General features: G+C 45.6%; 1 protein-coding gene across 2 annotated transcripts; it reads right to left on the minus strand.

Annotated features, from left to right (window-relative positions):
* Positions 1–4,146: 4,146 nt before the first annotated feature.
* Positions 4,147–15,304, minus strand: NUCKS1 (nuclear casein kinase and cyclin dependent kinase substrate 1). Of its 2 annotated transcripts, none has more exons than XM_027901271.1 (8): positions 15,179–15,304; positions 8,898–8,947; positions 7,719–7,824; positions 7,069–7,124; positions 6,605–6,757; positions 6,241–6,393; positions 5,619–5,768; positions 4,147–5,052 (listed from the first exon to the last, which is right to left on the minus strand). In XM_027901271.1, exons 1-8 carry the CDS (start codon positions 15,193–15,195, stop codon positions 4,853–4,855), a joined length of 885 nt encoding a protein of 294 aa, XP_027757072.1. In that variant the 5' UTR covers positions 15,196–15,304; the 3' UTR covers positions 4,147–4,852. The 2 variants fall into 2 exon arrangements, with proteins under 2 accessions (XP_027757072.1, XP_027757073.1); XM_027901272.1 differs by having other exon boundaries at positions 5,619–5,765; positions 15,179–15,303.
* Between the last annotated feature and the right edge of the window lie 380 nt (positions 15,305–15,684).

A 15,684-nucleotide genomic window follows, 5' to 3' on the forward strand; every position in this document is an offset into this window, starting at 1 on the left:
GGGAACTGCAAAGAGCCTGATTTTTAGAAAAGCTCAGCAGGGGATTGCAAATACTCAAGACAAATATTCATTGCATACCACAGAATGACGCCTTGCCCAAGGCCCTACCTGGAGTCTCCTCCTCTACCTTCCCGCTGATTTATTCAGGGGTTTTGCTGTGACGCGACGTTAGAACGGAAAATTAACGCAGCTCTTATTTACAACTTTAATTTCGTTAACAATTGCTTCTGCGGGAGAGGAAAACCAAAAAAAAAACAAACAAAACAAAAATAATTAAAAAGAAAAAAAAGTCAAACTCACAAAGCTCGTGAACACAAAGGGATCAGATGGCAGACGCTCCCAGGCGCGCACTCACACCCGCGGCACTCACACACCACAGACCTGGGGGGCTTTTACACACATTTAAGTCTGGCTTAAGCTGATTTGAGGGATTTCCTCCATCCCACCCGCTACCCTCCCCCCCTCCCCCCACACACCCCCTCCCAAAATATATATATAAAAAAACCCCCCTCGCCCCAATATACAAAGCATATGCACAAGGGTGGTTTGCAGTCACACTGAGCATGCTGGGCCGGCTGCAGGGGCAGGAAGGCTGAGTCGGGGCCGACAGTGGTTGAGACAGAGTCAGCACGTGGCAGGACTTGACTAGACTTAGAAAGAGTGGTGGGTTTTTAGTAGAAAGAGTTCAATGAAAAGACATTCAAATGCCAGTCAACTAGCGGAGTGGGGAGTCTGGGATGAGGGCACGCTTGGTTTGGGGGAGGTCTCGGAGGGCACGGTCTGATGCTCCTCAGAGCACTGAAGGAACAAAACAGTTACTGCTGCTTCCTATTCGATTAGAACTGCCATTTGAACCTCCCAAAACTGTAAGGAAAATACTCAAGAAGCTCAGGGAACGTTTTTTTTTTTCCTATTTGATCATATACATATAGAATATATAAATTTCCACATATAGATGTCACCACCCCCCTCCCCAAAACTAACATCTCCTCTATGCCAGCAACTACCTCGTGACAGTGTCCCTTTAAATATCCATCTGCTTCATTTTCACATCCTGCCTCCCCTCAACAGATGAACGTCCACTTCTCAACCCAATATTAAACTCTCGGATCAGTTTTGTAGGTTTTAAGAACCATGTGTTCAACAATATGATCTGTTATAAAAATAAACACTCCACAAACAAATTACATAAAGCAAAGCACCAGTTTCTACAGCTCAAAAGCTTCCAGCATGTTACAGTTTGCTTCCCTCCCCTCCTTAACCTGGGTGCCTCAGGGTCTATTGTACCTTTGTGACCATCACCAGTGGAGGGAAAAAAAAAAGGGAAAAAGGAAAAAACCAGGAATTCCAGCACATCTTCTGCCACTGTCCCTGGCTGTCCATCACCTCCTGTGCTGGCACAGGAGCTGAGCAGGCTCAGAACCATTACCTGGCTCTGGTGTCACCCAAGGTGTGCTGGGTTCTCTCCCCTCTCTCTCTCTCTTCTGCTCTGATGAAGTTAAAACAGAATTCAAAGCCTCTCAGCTGCCCCGTTTTTGTCAGGCTCTCCCCCACAGTCCACTCAGAAACCCGCTCAGCTCAGCGTGGTGGGCACTCTGATGCTGATCAGAAACTGCAGCAAATCACCTTCAATATGAAATTCCAACTGAAACTGCCACTTCTGACTGATCAAACCTTCTCCGAGGCAGGACTGTCGGCATGAACTGCAAAACTCAACGTGGTGGTGTGGATTTAGAACGTCCAAAAGAAATTATAGTACAAGTTATAAACTGCCATCTTTTAATGGTGAGATCAGGGCAGGACTCAAGACTTGACTAAACTTTGGAATAAATCCATTTACCTCTCTGCAGAGGCTCCAAAACTACAGCTGTGCAAGAGAAGATTTTCAAAGCCTCCCGTGAATGAAAACTTTCTGCTCCACAGAGAACCATCCGTGCTCCCAAAGAAAGGCACTTGCACAGCTTTCCTTGGAGAGATCAGAATGCTGAACACTAATTAATTAAGAAAGGACATGGAAAAACGTGAAGCTGCTGCTGCTGCTACTGGAAAATGGTGTGTGCTAAAATTAATAGAAAATCATAAAAATATGAATGTAAAAGGGCTGCGTTTTTAACAGAGCAGCCAAGAGACCATCAGGGCTTAGTGTTGGCATAAATCAGAACAAGAAGATTTAGAAAAAAGTTACAAAATCCCCAAAGCACGGGATTTGCATCGTGTTTGGGATGTGACGAACTCAGAAAATCAGCACCGTGGAACAGCCACGAGAAATGAGTGTGTGAGGGGAAAAACAAAGAACAGTCCTGTGAGACAAAGGGCCAAACTCGCCAGGCATAAAACAATCCAGTCCCAAAACCTGAGCTGAGATCAAAGGAAAGAGATTTTTTACAGCCTGAACTTTCCTTAACCGTGTCGGGGAAAATAAAAAGACCCCAAAAAATACGTATTTTAAGCAGAACTCAAAAAAATACACTCTTCTGAAAAGATCTATAGCGGGTGAAGAACCGGTTGTTTGACCACATGAACTGCAAATATAATCCTCGCACATTTCAATACCAACTAAGAACCCAATGGACAAGAAGAGCTTGAAACATGGTCTGGATTGGAGGGGAACAACTCTGAGAAGCAAACACTGTCAGCAGTGTTTGCTCCCCCCCCAAATTTTTAAAATATGGCCATTTAATTTTTCCCATATTCCCCAGGAAGTGCAGGACTTGGAGCAGAGGGAATGCAAGAGGCTCTGCTCTCCCAGAAATCAGGGCAGAGGCGCTGGGAGAGGAGAGGGGATTTACATTCACTTCTTTCTCGAGACTGGGGGCTTCGCTCCAGGCCTGGAGGCTGCTCTTGGAAAAGTGGAACCACTTCAAAAATGAAAGATTTACAATCGAAACAACGATCATCTTTATTGTAACGGCAACAGTAGTTTCATGAGAGTAAAGAACGTTAAGAGAACTTGAAATTTTTTATAAGCCAAGGTAAAGTAATTTACCAGCCTCAATAAAAAACCAGGGCTATGAACCACACAAGATAAACCACTCAGCTGTTGCATTAATATTCCACTCCCCAACCTGAGGCATCCTCAGGCTCCCTATGGGTTCAGCCAAGTGTCCTTCCTGATCATATTAGTGTATGACATCGAAGAGCTCTCTAAAATCCAAACAGGATTACGAACCTGGTAGCATGAGCTACCAGAAATCCAACTAATTAGCTGCCTTATGTTACACCTTCAAGAGGCTGGTTACAAAAGGTGTAGTTCTGTGACAAAAAAAAAAACAACCAAAAAAAAAAAATAAGATGCAAAGCTTGTCAGCTGGAAGATAACCGTGAGCAACGTACAGAAGCACAGAGGGTTTAAAGGGAACAAAAAAAAAAAAAAGAAAGAAAAATGGCAGGTCCAGTTTTCAAATATTTCCACCAACAAACATGGCAGCAACCTCTGTTATCAGGGTTTGAAAACCAAGGCTTGTGTAGTTTAATGGAGGTTTAAAAATAACAAAACAAAACAAAAAAATATCCCAACAAGAAAGGACGTGGCTGCTTTGATAAAAGCACATTAAAATGCCACCACACACATCTCGAGTGTCTTGCATTTAGAGGGGCCTCCTGCTCTCCTTCTAAAACACAGTCCTGCTTCCAACACTCCCCTTCCTCCCAGCTCCATCCCTCAGCAGTTCCCAGGCTCGGGGGGCTGGCCCAGCAGATTGTGTGGCTGTGGATGGAGTGGGCTGGGTTGTGGGGATGGTCACTGCCTGCTGTCCCACTCTGCAGCTTTTCTGAGGACAGATGGAGGGAGAGAAGAGAAACACTAAAGCCTGACTCATGGGATCCAAGACTGACCAGAGCACTACGGAATCCTTTGCTTCACATTTACAGACGGACATCCCTCGCCCCCAAACCCTAAAGAATTTCTTTTTTTACACTATCCATTTTTTTTTTTTCCTCCTTGGAAAAACACTCTGAACGACATTTTCCACAAGACCAAATGGAAACTGGTTTCAAAAGTTGTTTGTAATTTCTCTTCCTTATTCTGCCCATCTACAGCCAACCCTGAAGAAGTAAAGTGGAGTTCATGGATGTGGGAAGCTTGTAAGTTGTATATCTGGGTTTGTACAGAATGGGCTGCAATTTGCCTACAGCAGAACAGTTTTCTATCCAGCAAAGACAAAAAAAAAAAAAAATTAAAAATCTCCCATCCTAATTGGAGGGTCTTTTCTAAATCAAAGACACTGGACCATCTCCGGGTCTCTTGATTGCTTTCCATGAAAAACGTGCCTGAATCCAAGGAATACAGGTTTCCTCCCTGTATCTCCTTTTCCTCCACTGGAATTATATCAACTACATTTTTTTCTGAGAGTGAACTCATCTCAACAAAAGTCTGTTAAAGCATAGTTTTTTTTTTTTTTTTCTCTCCATATATTCAAATACAGAATAATAGTTTTAAAACAACTCTTACCAGCACTGGGAAAAATCTATTCTACTTAAGGATTTGTAAGTATGGTTTCCACATATCAGTCGTCAAACCTTATTGCTTCACAACTGCAATATCCCTTGGAAAAAAAAAAATATATTTAATGGTCTGTTAATTTGTCTCAAATGGCTTTCAGATTTGCTGGGGGAGGGAGAACGGAATGGCCAACAGAGAACATTGACTTCAAAATATTACTGTATAAGGGTTTCCTCTTATTAAAAAAGGATACACTGTATTAAACAGCTGAAAGTAAAGACAGCATTCAAAGCCCATGAGTCAAGCCACAGCCAAAACCGTGTTCTACCCCTAAAAGTATGTTTTTCTTTTCCTTTTTCTTTTTTTTTTTCCTCTTTTTTTTTTTTAACCAAAGATTTCCTCAACTGCCATTTAATCTTCACCAGAGGGTGCTTCATCTTCAGATCCCTCATCCCCTGACTTCTCTGGTGGAGGGCTGGCTGATTTTTTCTTTTCTGGGGGGCTTTCAGGCTCTTCATCCTCTTCTTTGGGGGATGGGGTCTTTTCTTTCGTTGCCTTGGAGGCTGTGGGGCGACCTCCCTTCCCTTTGCCTTTCACTGGACTGGGGGTCACTGAAACAAGAGAAAGCTTGTAAAACTCTCCATCAGCAAAGGCAGAAAATAACCTGCAAAGCTGAAGTGAAAATCAGCTCACAAGATTTTAAAGCTGTTTCATGGCAGGTCCTGACTAACTGTGACATCACGAATGAGCACCAGCTCTTGTCAAACCAGAACATACATTACCTATTAAACTTCAAACTTGCTGCAGAAATGCATGGAGTTCTCCTTTGGTTCAGATTTCCCCACCTTACCCCAGACTAAAAACACCACAGAGTCCCCCAAAAAGCCACAAATTGTATTATTTGGCTACAAGACAGAAAAAAATCCCAATGCAGCACCTCAACAGGGAAGCTTTTGAATACTATGCAGTTTTAACCAACAAGATGTAGATTAATTCAATCCCTTAAGTAAGAATTAAAGCCACCTTATTATTTCACATTACTGCTTTAAATCATGGCACTTTAGCCCTTCAGCATTTATGTGGGTGCCTGCTGACCCCAAGATTTCTACCAAGTCCTTTAACAGCAGAAAAAGAAAACAACCCAAGGCAAACTGAGCAGCTTTCTTTGCAGACTCACCTGTAGCCTTTAGCCTGGGCTTGGGCATTTTCTTTTCTTTCCTCTCTGGCTTGGATTTCTTGGAGACCTTCTTATTCTTCTTTTTTGAACTGCCATAATCACTGTCATCATCATCTTCCATGAGGAAGTCTTCATCACTTCCTGAATCTGCTGGAAGCATAAAGAAATTTAAGTTTTTTTTGAGGGCAAAGAGGAAATGGAGCAGAAGATGAGAGACCTGCCAGTGACACAGGACACAGACTGAGACCCTGTGAGCTCCCACTTATCTGCTGGGCTAAAACACCTGGCTTGGTTTTTAAATCATCTGAGAGTAGCATCATCAGTGCCTTAAAACCAGAGGGACAGCAAGAAGCAGTGAGAGCTTTATAACAATCCTTGTAGGGCTGCTTACAAGAAACATACATCTGCAAACTCTGAGCACAAATTCTAGGGGTGAAAAACCGAACCTTGGTCTGTTGGACAGTACAAAGTAAATTAGTAAGAAGGACAATTGATGCCTTTGGTGTCATGGTCAAAAAGCAAACTGTTCCTTCTGCTGCGTGGCCAGACACAAACTCACACCTGCTACTACTACACATCAGTTCATCACTGATGTGAACTCTTTACAATCCCATTTACTCACTCTCCTGGAACTGGGCCTCATCATCCTCCTGCTCTTCCTCCTCGCTTCCCACGTCATCCATGAGCATCTCCCGCTGTTTGGAAGCCGCTTTGGACGCCGCCTGTCGCTGCTGACGGACGTTTTTGTGATCCTCCTTCTCATCCTCGCTGTCCTCTGCAGCAAAAGGCACCAGGTTATGAGGGATGCACAACACAGACCCCCTGTCTTGAGTCTGCAAGTCATCAATAGGAGAGTAAATCAAGAACTCACTGATAACTGAGCTGTGAGGACAACACAGTCACATTCAACATAATAAATACCTTCCTGTAGTCACCCAACTGCCAGTAACCTCCTTTTTTTTTTTTTTATTTTTCTTTTTTCTTACCTGCAGGCCTTTTCCTGGATTTGGAGGCTGCTCTCTTATTCTTGTCTGGTTTAGCCTTTTTTCCTTTTTTGCTTTTTTGAGAGCTCTCATAGTCACTGTCAGCCTTGCCATCATCTGCTCCTATATCATCATCTTCGCTGCCAAAATCTTCATCTGGAAGGAAAAGGTACCAAGATGAAGTTTCTTGTATCACTCTGAAACGTGGATGGAAACTACAAGTCTATCCACCTGTGAAGACAAACTTTATAGTACCATCACATTACACCAAAAAAACCCCACCACATTATCCCAAAGCAGGGTGGGAGGTGACAGCAGGAGAGGCAGAATCCAACTTAAGGTAAGTGTATTAGAGCAGTGCTGCTTTTCTAGTCAGAACTGTGTCAAATCCTACTCCTGCAACTCCCACAAACTGGTTTTGAAGAGACTCTGCTTGTTCTGAAGATGTGTCGGTACAATGGAGTTACCTGCTGAGTGTGAATCGTCTTTCTTAGTCTTCACATCTTTGTCTTCTGAATCCTCACTGGAAATGAGAGAAAGACAAAGTCTGACTGCTGTTATAACTTTGCTTTCAGCCACTGTTGTGGGGAAAATAAGCATTTTTAAAGAGCAAACTGATGTCTAGGCTGGGAACATGCACTTTTCCTGGATATTATCATGTTATACTTCAGGCTTACTGTGGGGTATGTGCAGAACAACAAAAGTACCAAATGGCCCCTGCAGCATCCCACTTAACCTGTAAGGCCAGGAATGCCCTGAGCACACACTGCAAACACGGAAAATGAACTGCATCTCACCACCAACTCACCTGGACAATCATCCCGGCTGCCAACTTTTGTACCTGGGATCATATTCCTCCCTATTCCAACTGTCTGGCTCTGGAAAGCTATTTCAGTGATGGAGCACCAGTGACAGGTGCTTCACACATGATTTCTCTGTCTGCTCAGATAAGGAAGAACCAGCTCACTGTCTAAGCTGGTTATGCAAGTTCTGAGCCCGAGAGCTCCCAGTCTCACCCTGCAGACTCGAATTCCACCTGCAATCACTCCTCCTGCAAGGTCCCTCTCCCCACACACCCACAGGGACACGTTCCCAAGAGCTGAAGTGCTGCTTTTACCTGTCCTCCTGAGAGTTCTTCCCAGATCTCCTCTTATTTTTGGCCTCTCGGGGAGACGAGCGGATTTTCTTGGATGGGGGCCCTGAATCTCTTCCATAATCTTCATCTGGACGGGACAGTACAAAATGGGTTTGAATCAAACTCCTACTTGCCAGCAAACTGCCTTCCTCAGCTCTAACTTAAAACTGATCATTTCATGCACAACAAAAAGAGGTCCTTCAAAAAAAAAACAAAAAAACAAAACAACAAAAAAAATAAAACAAAAAAATAAACCAACCAAGCAAGATCACAAAGCTTCAAAGGAGATGTTACAGAAGCAAAGTCCTGCCTTAAACTTGTGATTGGCCTTTTCTGGTGCCAACAAGCACAATAAAAATGCTGTGTACGGTCAGGTCTGACACAGGGGTGTTAAGAAACATTAAAAAAAAAACCTCACCAGAGGACACAGAATCTCATTTTACACTAGTCAGTTATGATATAAAGCTATTAAAAATTAACATCCATACATATTTCTTCATGTTTTTAACAGCAAACACTATTTACTGTCCTCTGCTGGGGAAAAGGATGTCATTATACAGGAGTTTACAGCACAACTTTTTACAGCTCTGACACAATACCTTCTTAACAGAGCTGCAATTAAGAACTAAGCATATTTGTTTCATATTAATTATCAGTGTCATCTGATAAACAAACAGCAGGATTGTGCCTGTCTTCTAAGAACTCAAAACATATTCCATATGGCCCCCAGAAAACATTCTTCAACTCACACAGAACATAAAGATTATTATTTTTTTAGATGCCATTCCCCAAAATGCCTGATATTATGGGCCCAACCAGAGTCCACTAAAATAAATGGAAAACATATTTTCCTGCAGAAAAAAAGTGGCATTAGGGAGATCCAGGACATAACATAGACCAGGGAAGGAAGTTGCTGCCAAGAGCCTCAAGGCACTACAACAATACAAGCATTAAATAATAAGATTTCTATCACCATTGTTTGTTTAATACAAAACATATGAAAACCATTACATTTTCAAATACTTATTAACAGTTCGAGCTGTGAAGAGCAGGAACTCCTCAGAATTTGAATTAAAGGCAAACAATTAATATGCAAGGCAATCATGATGAACTGCTCTACCCAAGAATATGAGATTGTTAAGAAAAAAAAAAGTCATTTACCAGCATCATCTGATTCCTGAAACTGGGAGTAATCGACCACCTTCCTGTTCCTGGTAAAAAGCAGGAAAAAAAAAATTAGGAATACAATTAGAGGTGAGGAATCAAAAAATTATAGAGATACAAAAGCTTTCTTTAAGAAACAAGGAAGTGCCATATCCTCGCTTCCAGTGCTGGATTTGTAGCCCAAAAATATCCCAAGGAAACTCTCATAATCAGCCACCTACACCTCTGAAGGCAGAAGTGAAGACACAGTATATTCCAGCATTTTCCTAAGGAAATAATAGTAATAATTTTCCTAAGGAAATAATTGTAATAGTCTGGATTATAATCTCAGGAGTCTGAGAAAACTTTTTGGTAAGCACACAAATATGTGCTTCTGCTTCTCACAGCTCAATATACCCCACAAAAACATTCTCCTGGAATGTTTGTTTTCCTGTGTGATCCCCTGTTTCTAAAATCACTTTTAAGTTTTCACTGGGGCTTCTGGGAGTTTTCTCCAGGAGTTCCAGTGATCCTCCAGGAAGATGCCACAGCTGTGCCACTGGGCACAACAAGGAACCCAGGCACACAATTCACCCCAGCTGTGTTTGTAATGAATAAACCTGTATTTTTTTTACCTCCCGGGCACCTCCTCTGCTCTTTAACCAAGCTGAGAGTGGCACAGGTACCGAGGGATCATCAGCTGTGCAAATGCAATGGCCAATTCTACACAAAATTAGTTACCTACACAAGCAGCTATTACTGAAACCGAAACCTCACTGCTCAAGAAAATTAGATCTGCTTCTCTAACTTACTGAAAGCTCAAAAATTAAATGAAATGTAAGGAATTGGTGGGTTTTTTTCATCAGCACCTTGTCAATTGAGGCCCAACTGCTTTATTGACAAGACATAAGTGCCCTGTGATGCAGCTACTTGAGGGAACCAAGCCAGACCCATAAATGAATTATATGTGAGTTCACTGAGAATGTCTCAGCCAAACTCAGACTCCAAACCCTTCCTGTAACCGCTCACATGGAATGGGAGGAGGAGGCACAGCTGGAAAAAGGCCCCAGAGGTTCAAATACCACTCCCCTCCACAGTCACTTTTTTACAATCCTTTTGGCCCAAAGCCAGCGAGAAGTTTGATTTTGCAGGGATCATCCCATGAGCTCACTTGTACAGCTCGGGGAGTCAGGAAAGCACTGATGAAGAGCCCTCCCCAGCACCTCAGACCTGAGGAGATCTGCAGGGGGAAGGCAAGAGCAGCTCCATCCACACAGGGATCCACCCTTCCCCTCCCTCTGGGCAACTTCACACCCCGCTCCCAGAGCTGAGCTGCACCTTGGCATTAACAGCAGGCACTGCTGATAAGCCTGTTCAGCTGAAAGACACCCAAAGTCATCACTGCTCTGGCTGCTGATCCCTCTCCAATCAATCTGAAGTTGCCCTCCTGTACAGGCACCTTCAACTCGTGGCTCACAGCACCAGCCTTCAAAAGGGGAAACAGCGAAACTGGGTTCCAACCCTGCACTGAGACTCTTCAAACAATTATAAAGCAAAAAAACAAAGCCAATCCCTCAAATTAAAAATAAAATCAAACAGGTAAATAGCAGTGATTGGATTTCTCCAGGCTGAATCCCATCCAAGCCTCAGAGCACGTGTGAGTACAGCAGCACTGTGGTGCAGAGCAACTGCTCACTCACACAGCCAGAGCAGGGTAAAATACCAATTCAGGAGCACAGTTATTGGCAAGGCTTGTCATGGCTCATCATCCAGGGATTTACATTCCTATTCCAACAGGTAGTCCTCCTGAAGATTGCCTCCTGACCCACCTCACGTGGGAAAACACTGATTTTTATCCTGGTGAGCAGTTACATCAAACCAAACATCTTACTGAATAACTACCAACTATTACAGTTTTATTTTTTTCCTCCAAAGGCACAAATGGGGGAAAAAAAAAAAAAAAGGGGCAAAATTTCCACACATTCTGTTCCAGCAGCTTTGTAAAACAACGGTTTTGGACACCCCTAATCAAACAGGATGGAAATTGTAATACTGCCACCTTGCAAGTTGGTCATGCACAGTTCCATCTTGCTGCCTCCAGTCAGACACACGTTACATCAGGTACTGAAAATGCAACAGTACCAGCTAAAACATTAACAAAACCAGTGTCCCTATGGAAAACATCCTTTCTCCAAGCACTGCCCCCTGTGTTTTCAGCTGGGAGGTGAACCCTGCTCAGCTTTCCCTACCTGGTGAACAGGAGTTGTGGTATTTGAATCAAAAAAACCCCCAGAAATCACTATTTCAGAAGAAAACAGGAGAGAAGGCTGTTTCCTTGTGCCATCATCTTATTTTGCAAGGGCAAGGAGAGGGTGGAGGAGAGAAGGAATATTTGCACTGCTAAAAATCTGCCAGATCCCAACAAAAGCAGAGAGGCTCAGAGGGACAGAAACACCAGCCAACCTGCTCCTGCCCTTCTTCCTCACTTTATCCTCATCATTCAGCTCGTTTGGATCAACTGATGGTTTTATTTAGAACTGTCAACAGCACTTGATAATTACGAGTTTGCAACGAGGGACTGCAACGTTTCTTACACCAAGGAGATAAATCCACACTGTGCAAGTTCACTGCAAGAGCCAGGAAAAGAGATTGCTGGTGTTGTCAATGAAGAGGCTCTTTGCCACGAGCGAGATCCAGAAAGATGTTAAGGCAAGCAACCAGACATAAAAATAAACTCTTTGTTAAATCCAGTTAGACTGAGCATAAAAAGACAGGCTAGTGGACAGCTGGGGTGGGTATTGTTCAATCTGGCTTAAAATATGCACCGAAATTTAAAGGTAACTCCTTGCTAATTCAGCTTAACATTTAAAGTGCGTGTGTGAAGGAACTGGGGGACAAAAGGTACAGAGAGAGGTCTAAGAGCATAAGTTTTAATAACACTTCTGGAATAAACAGCAACTTATCCAGCAAGTCATCAACGTGTTGGGATGGAAGCACTTAGCAAAGCAATAAGTAATTTAAATACAGCTCAGAAATGCAGAGTAATTCTTGCAACCTCTACTTGATGCTGATCAGCCAGCCATTTGGAAATTATGGAAACCAATGTCAACATGTCAAAGGATCACTAAATGCCTCTAAAACTGAGCAGGAATTGTACAGCAGTACCTCATCTTCAGCTACTGAGGTCCCTAAAGCCTCAGTCACTGCAAGCCAACACATCAGAACAGACACTACAATCAGGGAGAAATATTATGGGTTTTTTTAAAGGGAATGCTTAGATCCCCAGGTATTTCTGCAGGCATTAAAATCCACAGATAAAGGCCAAGTCTGAAAAAAAAAAAATCCACAAGACATACTCCTGAAAAGCTAAAAGGAGCCTTCAAAAATCGAGTCACTGCTTTGAGTCTCGTCCTGCACCGAAGGGGAATGTCCAGGCCAAATGACAACCAGCAGGTGCAACAACCTCCCCTCTAACACCACACAGCAAGGGGAGTGAACCAGATTAAATGGTTACTGAGATCCTGTGCATCATTTAACCAACATAACCATCACACCAGGCATTTGTGAACAAAGCTACAGCCCCTCCCCTCACCCTCAGGGCTGGGGCAGCTCTGGCTCGGGGGGGGGCTTCACCTTCTGGTTCTCAAAGGTGTCCCCTTTGGGGCCAACATTATCAATAAATACTGCCATGAAAAGCACCTTTTGGTGCCTTTTTTTTTTTTTATACACAGAAAATAAAAATACCTGCAAGAAACACTTCTGGCTGTCACTTTTTAAGCCGCACAAAGCAGTGCTGGATTTGGGCCTTCCATGACCGTGGAGTTCCAATCCCCATCATGGTGACAATTATGGACCCAAAACACGTCACATGTGACTTGAAACCCCATCAAACAGTGAAATGATTTATGCAGCAACAGTTCAAGCAGCCTTGTGCCCGTTCTCTAGTGGAATCTAACTATAATTGAGCAGATTTTAATACAGAGGTGTTCTGGTGCAGAGCACGGGGAAGGAACCAAACCCCAGCAAGTGGAAGTGAGCAGTGAGGAAAACCAGAAACAAACTCCATTAAAAGTCAAAATTCTGACTTGAAACACATTAATTGATTGATGGTGTATATAAAAAAAGTGGTTTAAAGTATTTCATTTATTATATCCCTATAATATTTGATATTATAGGGATATAATATCACCACCAGCCCCAGCTGCTCTTTGCAGTTCTCAGCTGAGTTACCCACAGGAGGTTCAGTAATTTCAGGTTCCTTTATTTTTCACTTCTTGCCTTTTTCTAACAATAGTGCAAATACCATAAATATCCATCCAGGTGAAATTTAATTGTGTAGAAAGTACTTGGCACACGAAGCCTGTAAATACCAACACTTTATTACTACTCCTTAACAATTTTAAGGAACTGACTTCAACAACCAGTCCCAGTTTTAAGGCAGCATTCCATGACAAGTGCAGTAAAAACTGGGGATATATATGGTGGATTTTATTAACTTCACTGTTTTAGGGGCATATATATTCACTAGAAACCAGCAGACATCGTAAATTAATTCAAAGAACACTGACTAGAGGAAAACTTTCCCAACACTAAATCCTACTCTGATGAAGAGCCTTTCACCAGGATGCCATATCACCAACCACAAGCTGAGATGGCCAGAAAAAAAAAATCCATTTCAGAATGAATTTATTAATGGATTTAGATCTATTAGCAGAGCCCTCCAATTAATATTTAGTAGGGCAATAAATATACTGTAGCAGGCCCTGAGTATTTCCCTTTTTCCCCCTGGAAGGGCTGTTAAATACAGGCAGAGAGAGGACTGCTACCTCTCTCCTGCCAACAGGTTTTGTGCTCCCAACAACCTGCTGGACTTTGGTGCTTTCCAAAATTTCCCTGCAGACCTGGGCCTGTCAAACCTTTCACATCCCTGCAGGACTGGATGGGGGAGGGTTACTTATTTTTTTAGGTGTCACTTAAACATCAAGTACATCACCTATAAATACATATATGTATCGTGGCCACAATTAATTTGTATTTATTATTTAGAATATCCAAAATATCCACACATCCACACCCCAGACCAGGCTTACTGGGAATAAAAACACAACCAGTTACTGAAGCACCTTGAGAACGAAAAAATTTCAGAGCATCAGGAAAGCAACTTGAGAAACCACTTTCCTTTCCTACAGAAACAACTTAAATTGGAAATTCACTCTGTAAATCACAAGTTCACTCTCTCTGCAGAGAAGAGTGAAAAGGAAGGCATTCCTGCCCCCTTGGTAAACTTTCAGCTATAAGGCAAGTTCACAGAACCAGAGAATTTATACAGAACGTCCCGAGTTGGATGAGACACACAAGGATCATCCAGTCCAACCCCTGACCCTGCACAGACACCCCAAAATCCCACCCTGTCCCTCAGAGCGATGTCCAAACCCTCCTGGAGCTCTGGCAGTCTTGGGGCTGTGCCCACTGCCCTGAGGAGCCTGTTCAGTGCCAACCACCCTCTGGGGGAAGGACCTTTCCCTGACACCCACCCAACCCCTCCCTGACACAGCTCCAGCCGTTCCACGGGCACCAATTCCCGCTGCTGCGGGTTTCCAACCCCACCACGCCGCACCAGCAGCTCCTCGAGGTCCAGCACCGCTTCACCACGGACACAACCACCCCACCTACCTCTGCGAAACGCACAGCTCCCAAACAGCACCGCTAAAAAGCTTTTCCCTCTCCTCCACGACCCAACCCCTCCCCGGGAGAGGCGGCGGGGAAGGAGGGGGGCACAAACACCAGCAGGAAAACGACCCCGGAGCGCTGCGGGCGGGCGGGCGGGAGGAGCAGGGCGTGTGTGTCCTCCTCCTCCTTCTCCTCCTCCTCCCGGCGGCTCCTCCCCTCAGCGTGGTTCCCCAGCACAGCCCCCGTGGCCCGGACCCCCCTGGGGGTGGCCCCGCGCCCCCTCCCCGGGCGGCGGGGCAGGGGCAGGGGATGGGCGGGCGAGCGGCGCCCGCCCCGCGCCAAGTGGGTCACGGCGACAATTCCCTTTTTTTTTTTTCCCCCCCCTCCACACAACGTTACAAAAATGTGGGACAAGCACACGCAGGGCCGGCCACCCCCCAACCCCGCAGCCCGCCCCCAGCCCCGCGTGAGGCGCACGGCGCGGAACGCTGCGTTTACTGCGGTGAAGGCGGGCGGTTACCGGGGGGCAAACAAGGGGAAATAGAGGAGAAAAATGGGCACGGCCCTGAAAAGCGCGGCCTGCGCGGGGCCGCGGCCGCCGGGGCGGGAGAGGCGGCTGCGCGACTCACCTGACGGGCCGGGACATCTTCCCGGCGGGTTCGTGCCGCCCCCGGGGGGTGGGCGCGGAGGGAATGGGGGACGCTGAGGCCGCCGGGGCCGCTCGGAGCGAGCGGGAGCGCTGGGCCCAGCGCCTCAGGCCGCGCCGCTGGAGCTGCCTCCGCCGCCGCCGCCGCTGCTGCTGCTCCCCTCTCCAGGCGCCGCTACCGCCCCCGCTGCCGCTCCCCGCCGGCGCTCCCGGGTGCCGGTGTGGCCGCCCCGCTCCCGGCCCGCAGCCCCGGTGTCCGCGCCGGTCCCGCTCCCGCCGCTCCCCCCCGCAAAATGGTCGCGCTCGCCCCGCCGAGAGGATGCGAGCGAGGGGAGGGCGGCCCCGCCCCCTCCGCGCGCCGGGCCCCGCCCCCTCCGCTCGCCGATTGGCCGCCCCTCCGGCCGGGCCCGCCGCCATTGGCCCGTTCGAACCATCACGGCCGCGCACGGCCCCGCCCACCGCGCCCCCGCGGGGAGGGCGGCGCGCGCG

The sequence above is a fragment of the Empidonax traillii genome, unplaced genomic scaffold (assembly GCF_003031625.1).
Source record: "Empidonax traillii isolate 1590-97213 ecotype Southwest subspecies unplaced genomic scaffold, ASM303162v1 scaffold769:size436185, whole genome shotgun sequence".
In the NCBI taxonomy this organism is placed as follows: Eukaryota; Metazoa; Chordata; class Aves; order Passeriformes; family Tyrannidae; genus Empidonax; species Empidonax traillii.

Bases quoted from the DNA above. Each gene is read 5' to 3' on its own strand.
- NUCKS1 (XM_027901271.1), bottom strand. The intron at 7,125-7,718 runs GTAAAAGCAGCA...TCTCATTTCCAG, and splicing joins AAGAACTCTCAGGAGGACAG to TGAGGATTCAGAAGACAAAG. The intron at 5,053-5,618 runs GTGAGTCTGCAA...CTCTTGTTTCAG, and splicing joins GCCCAGGCTAAAGGCTACAG to TGACCCCCAGTCCAGTGAAA.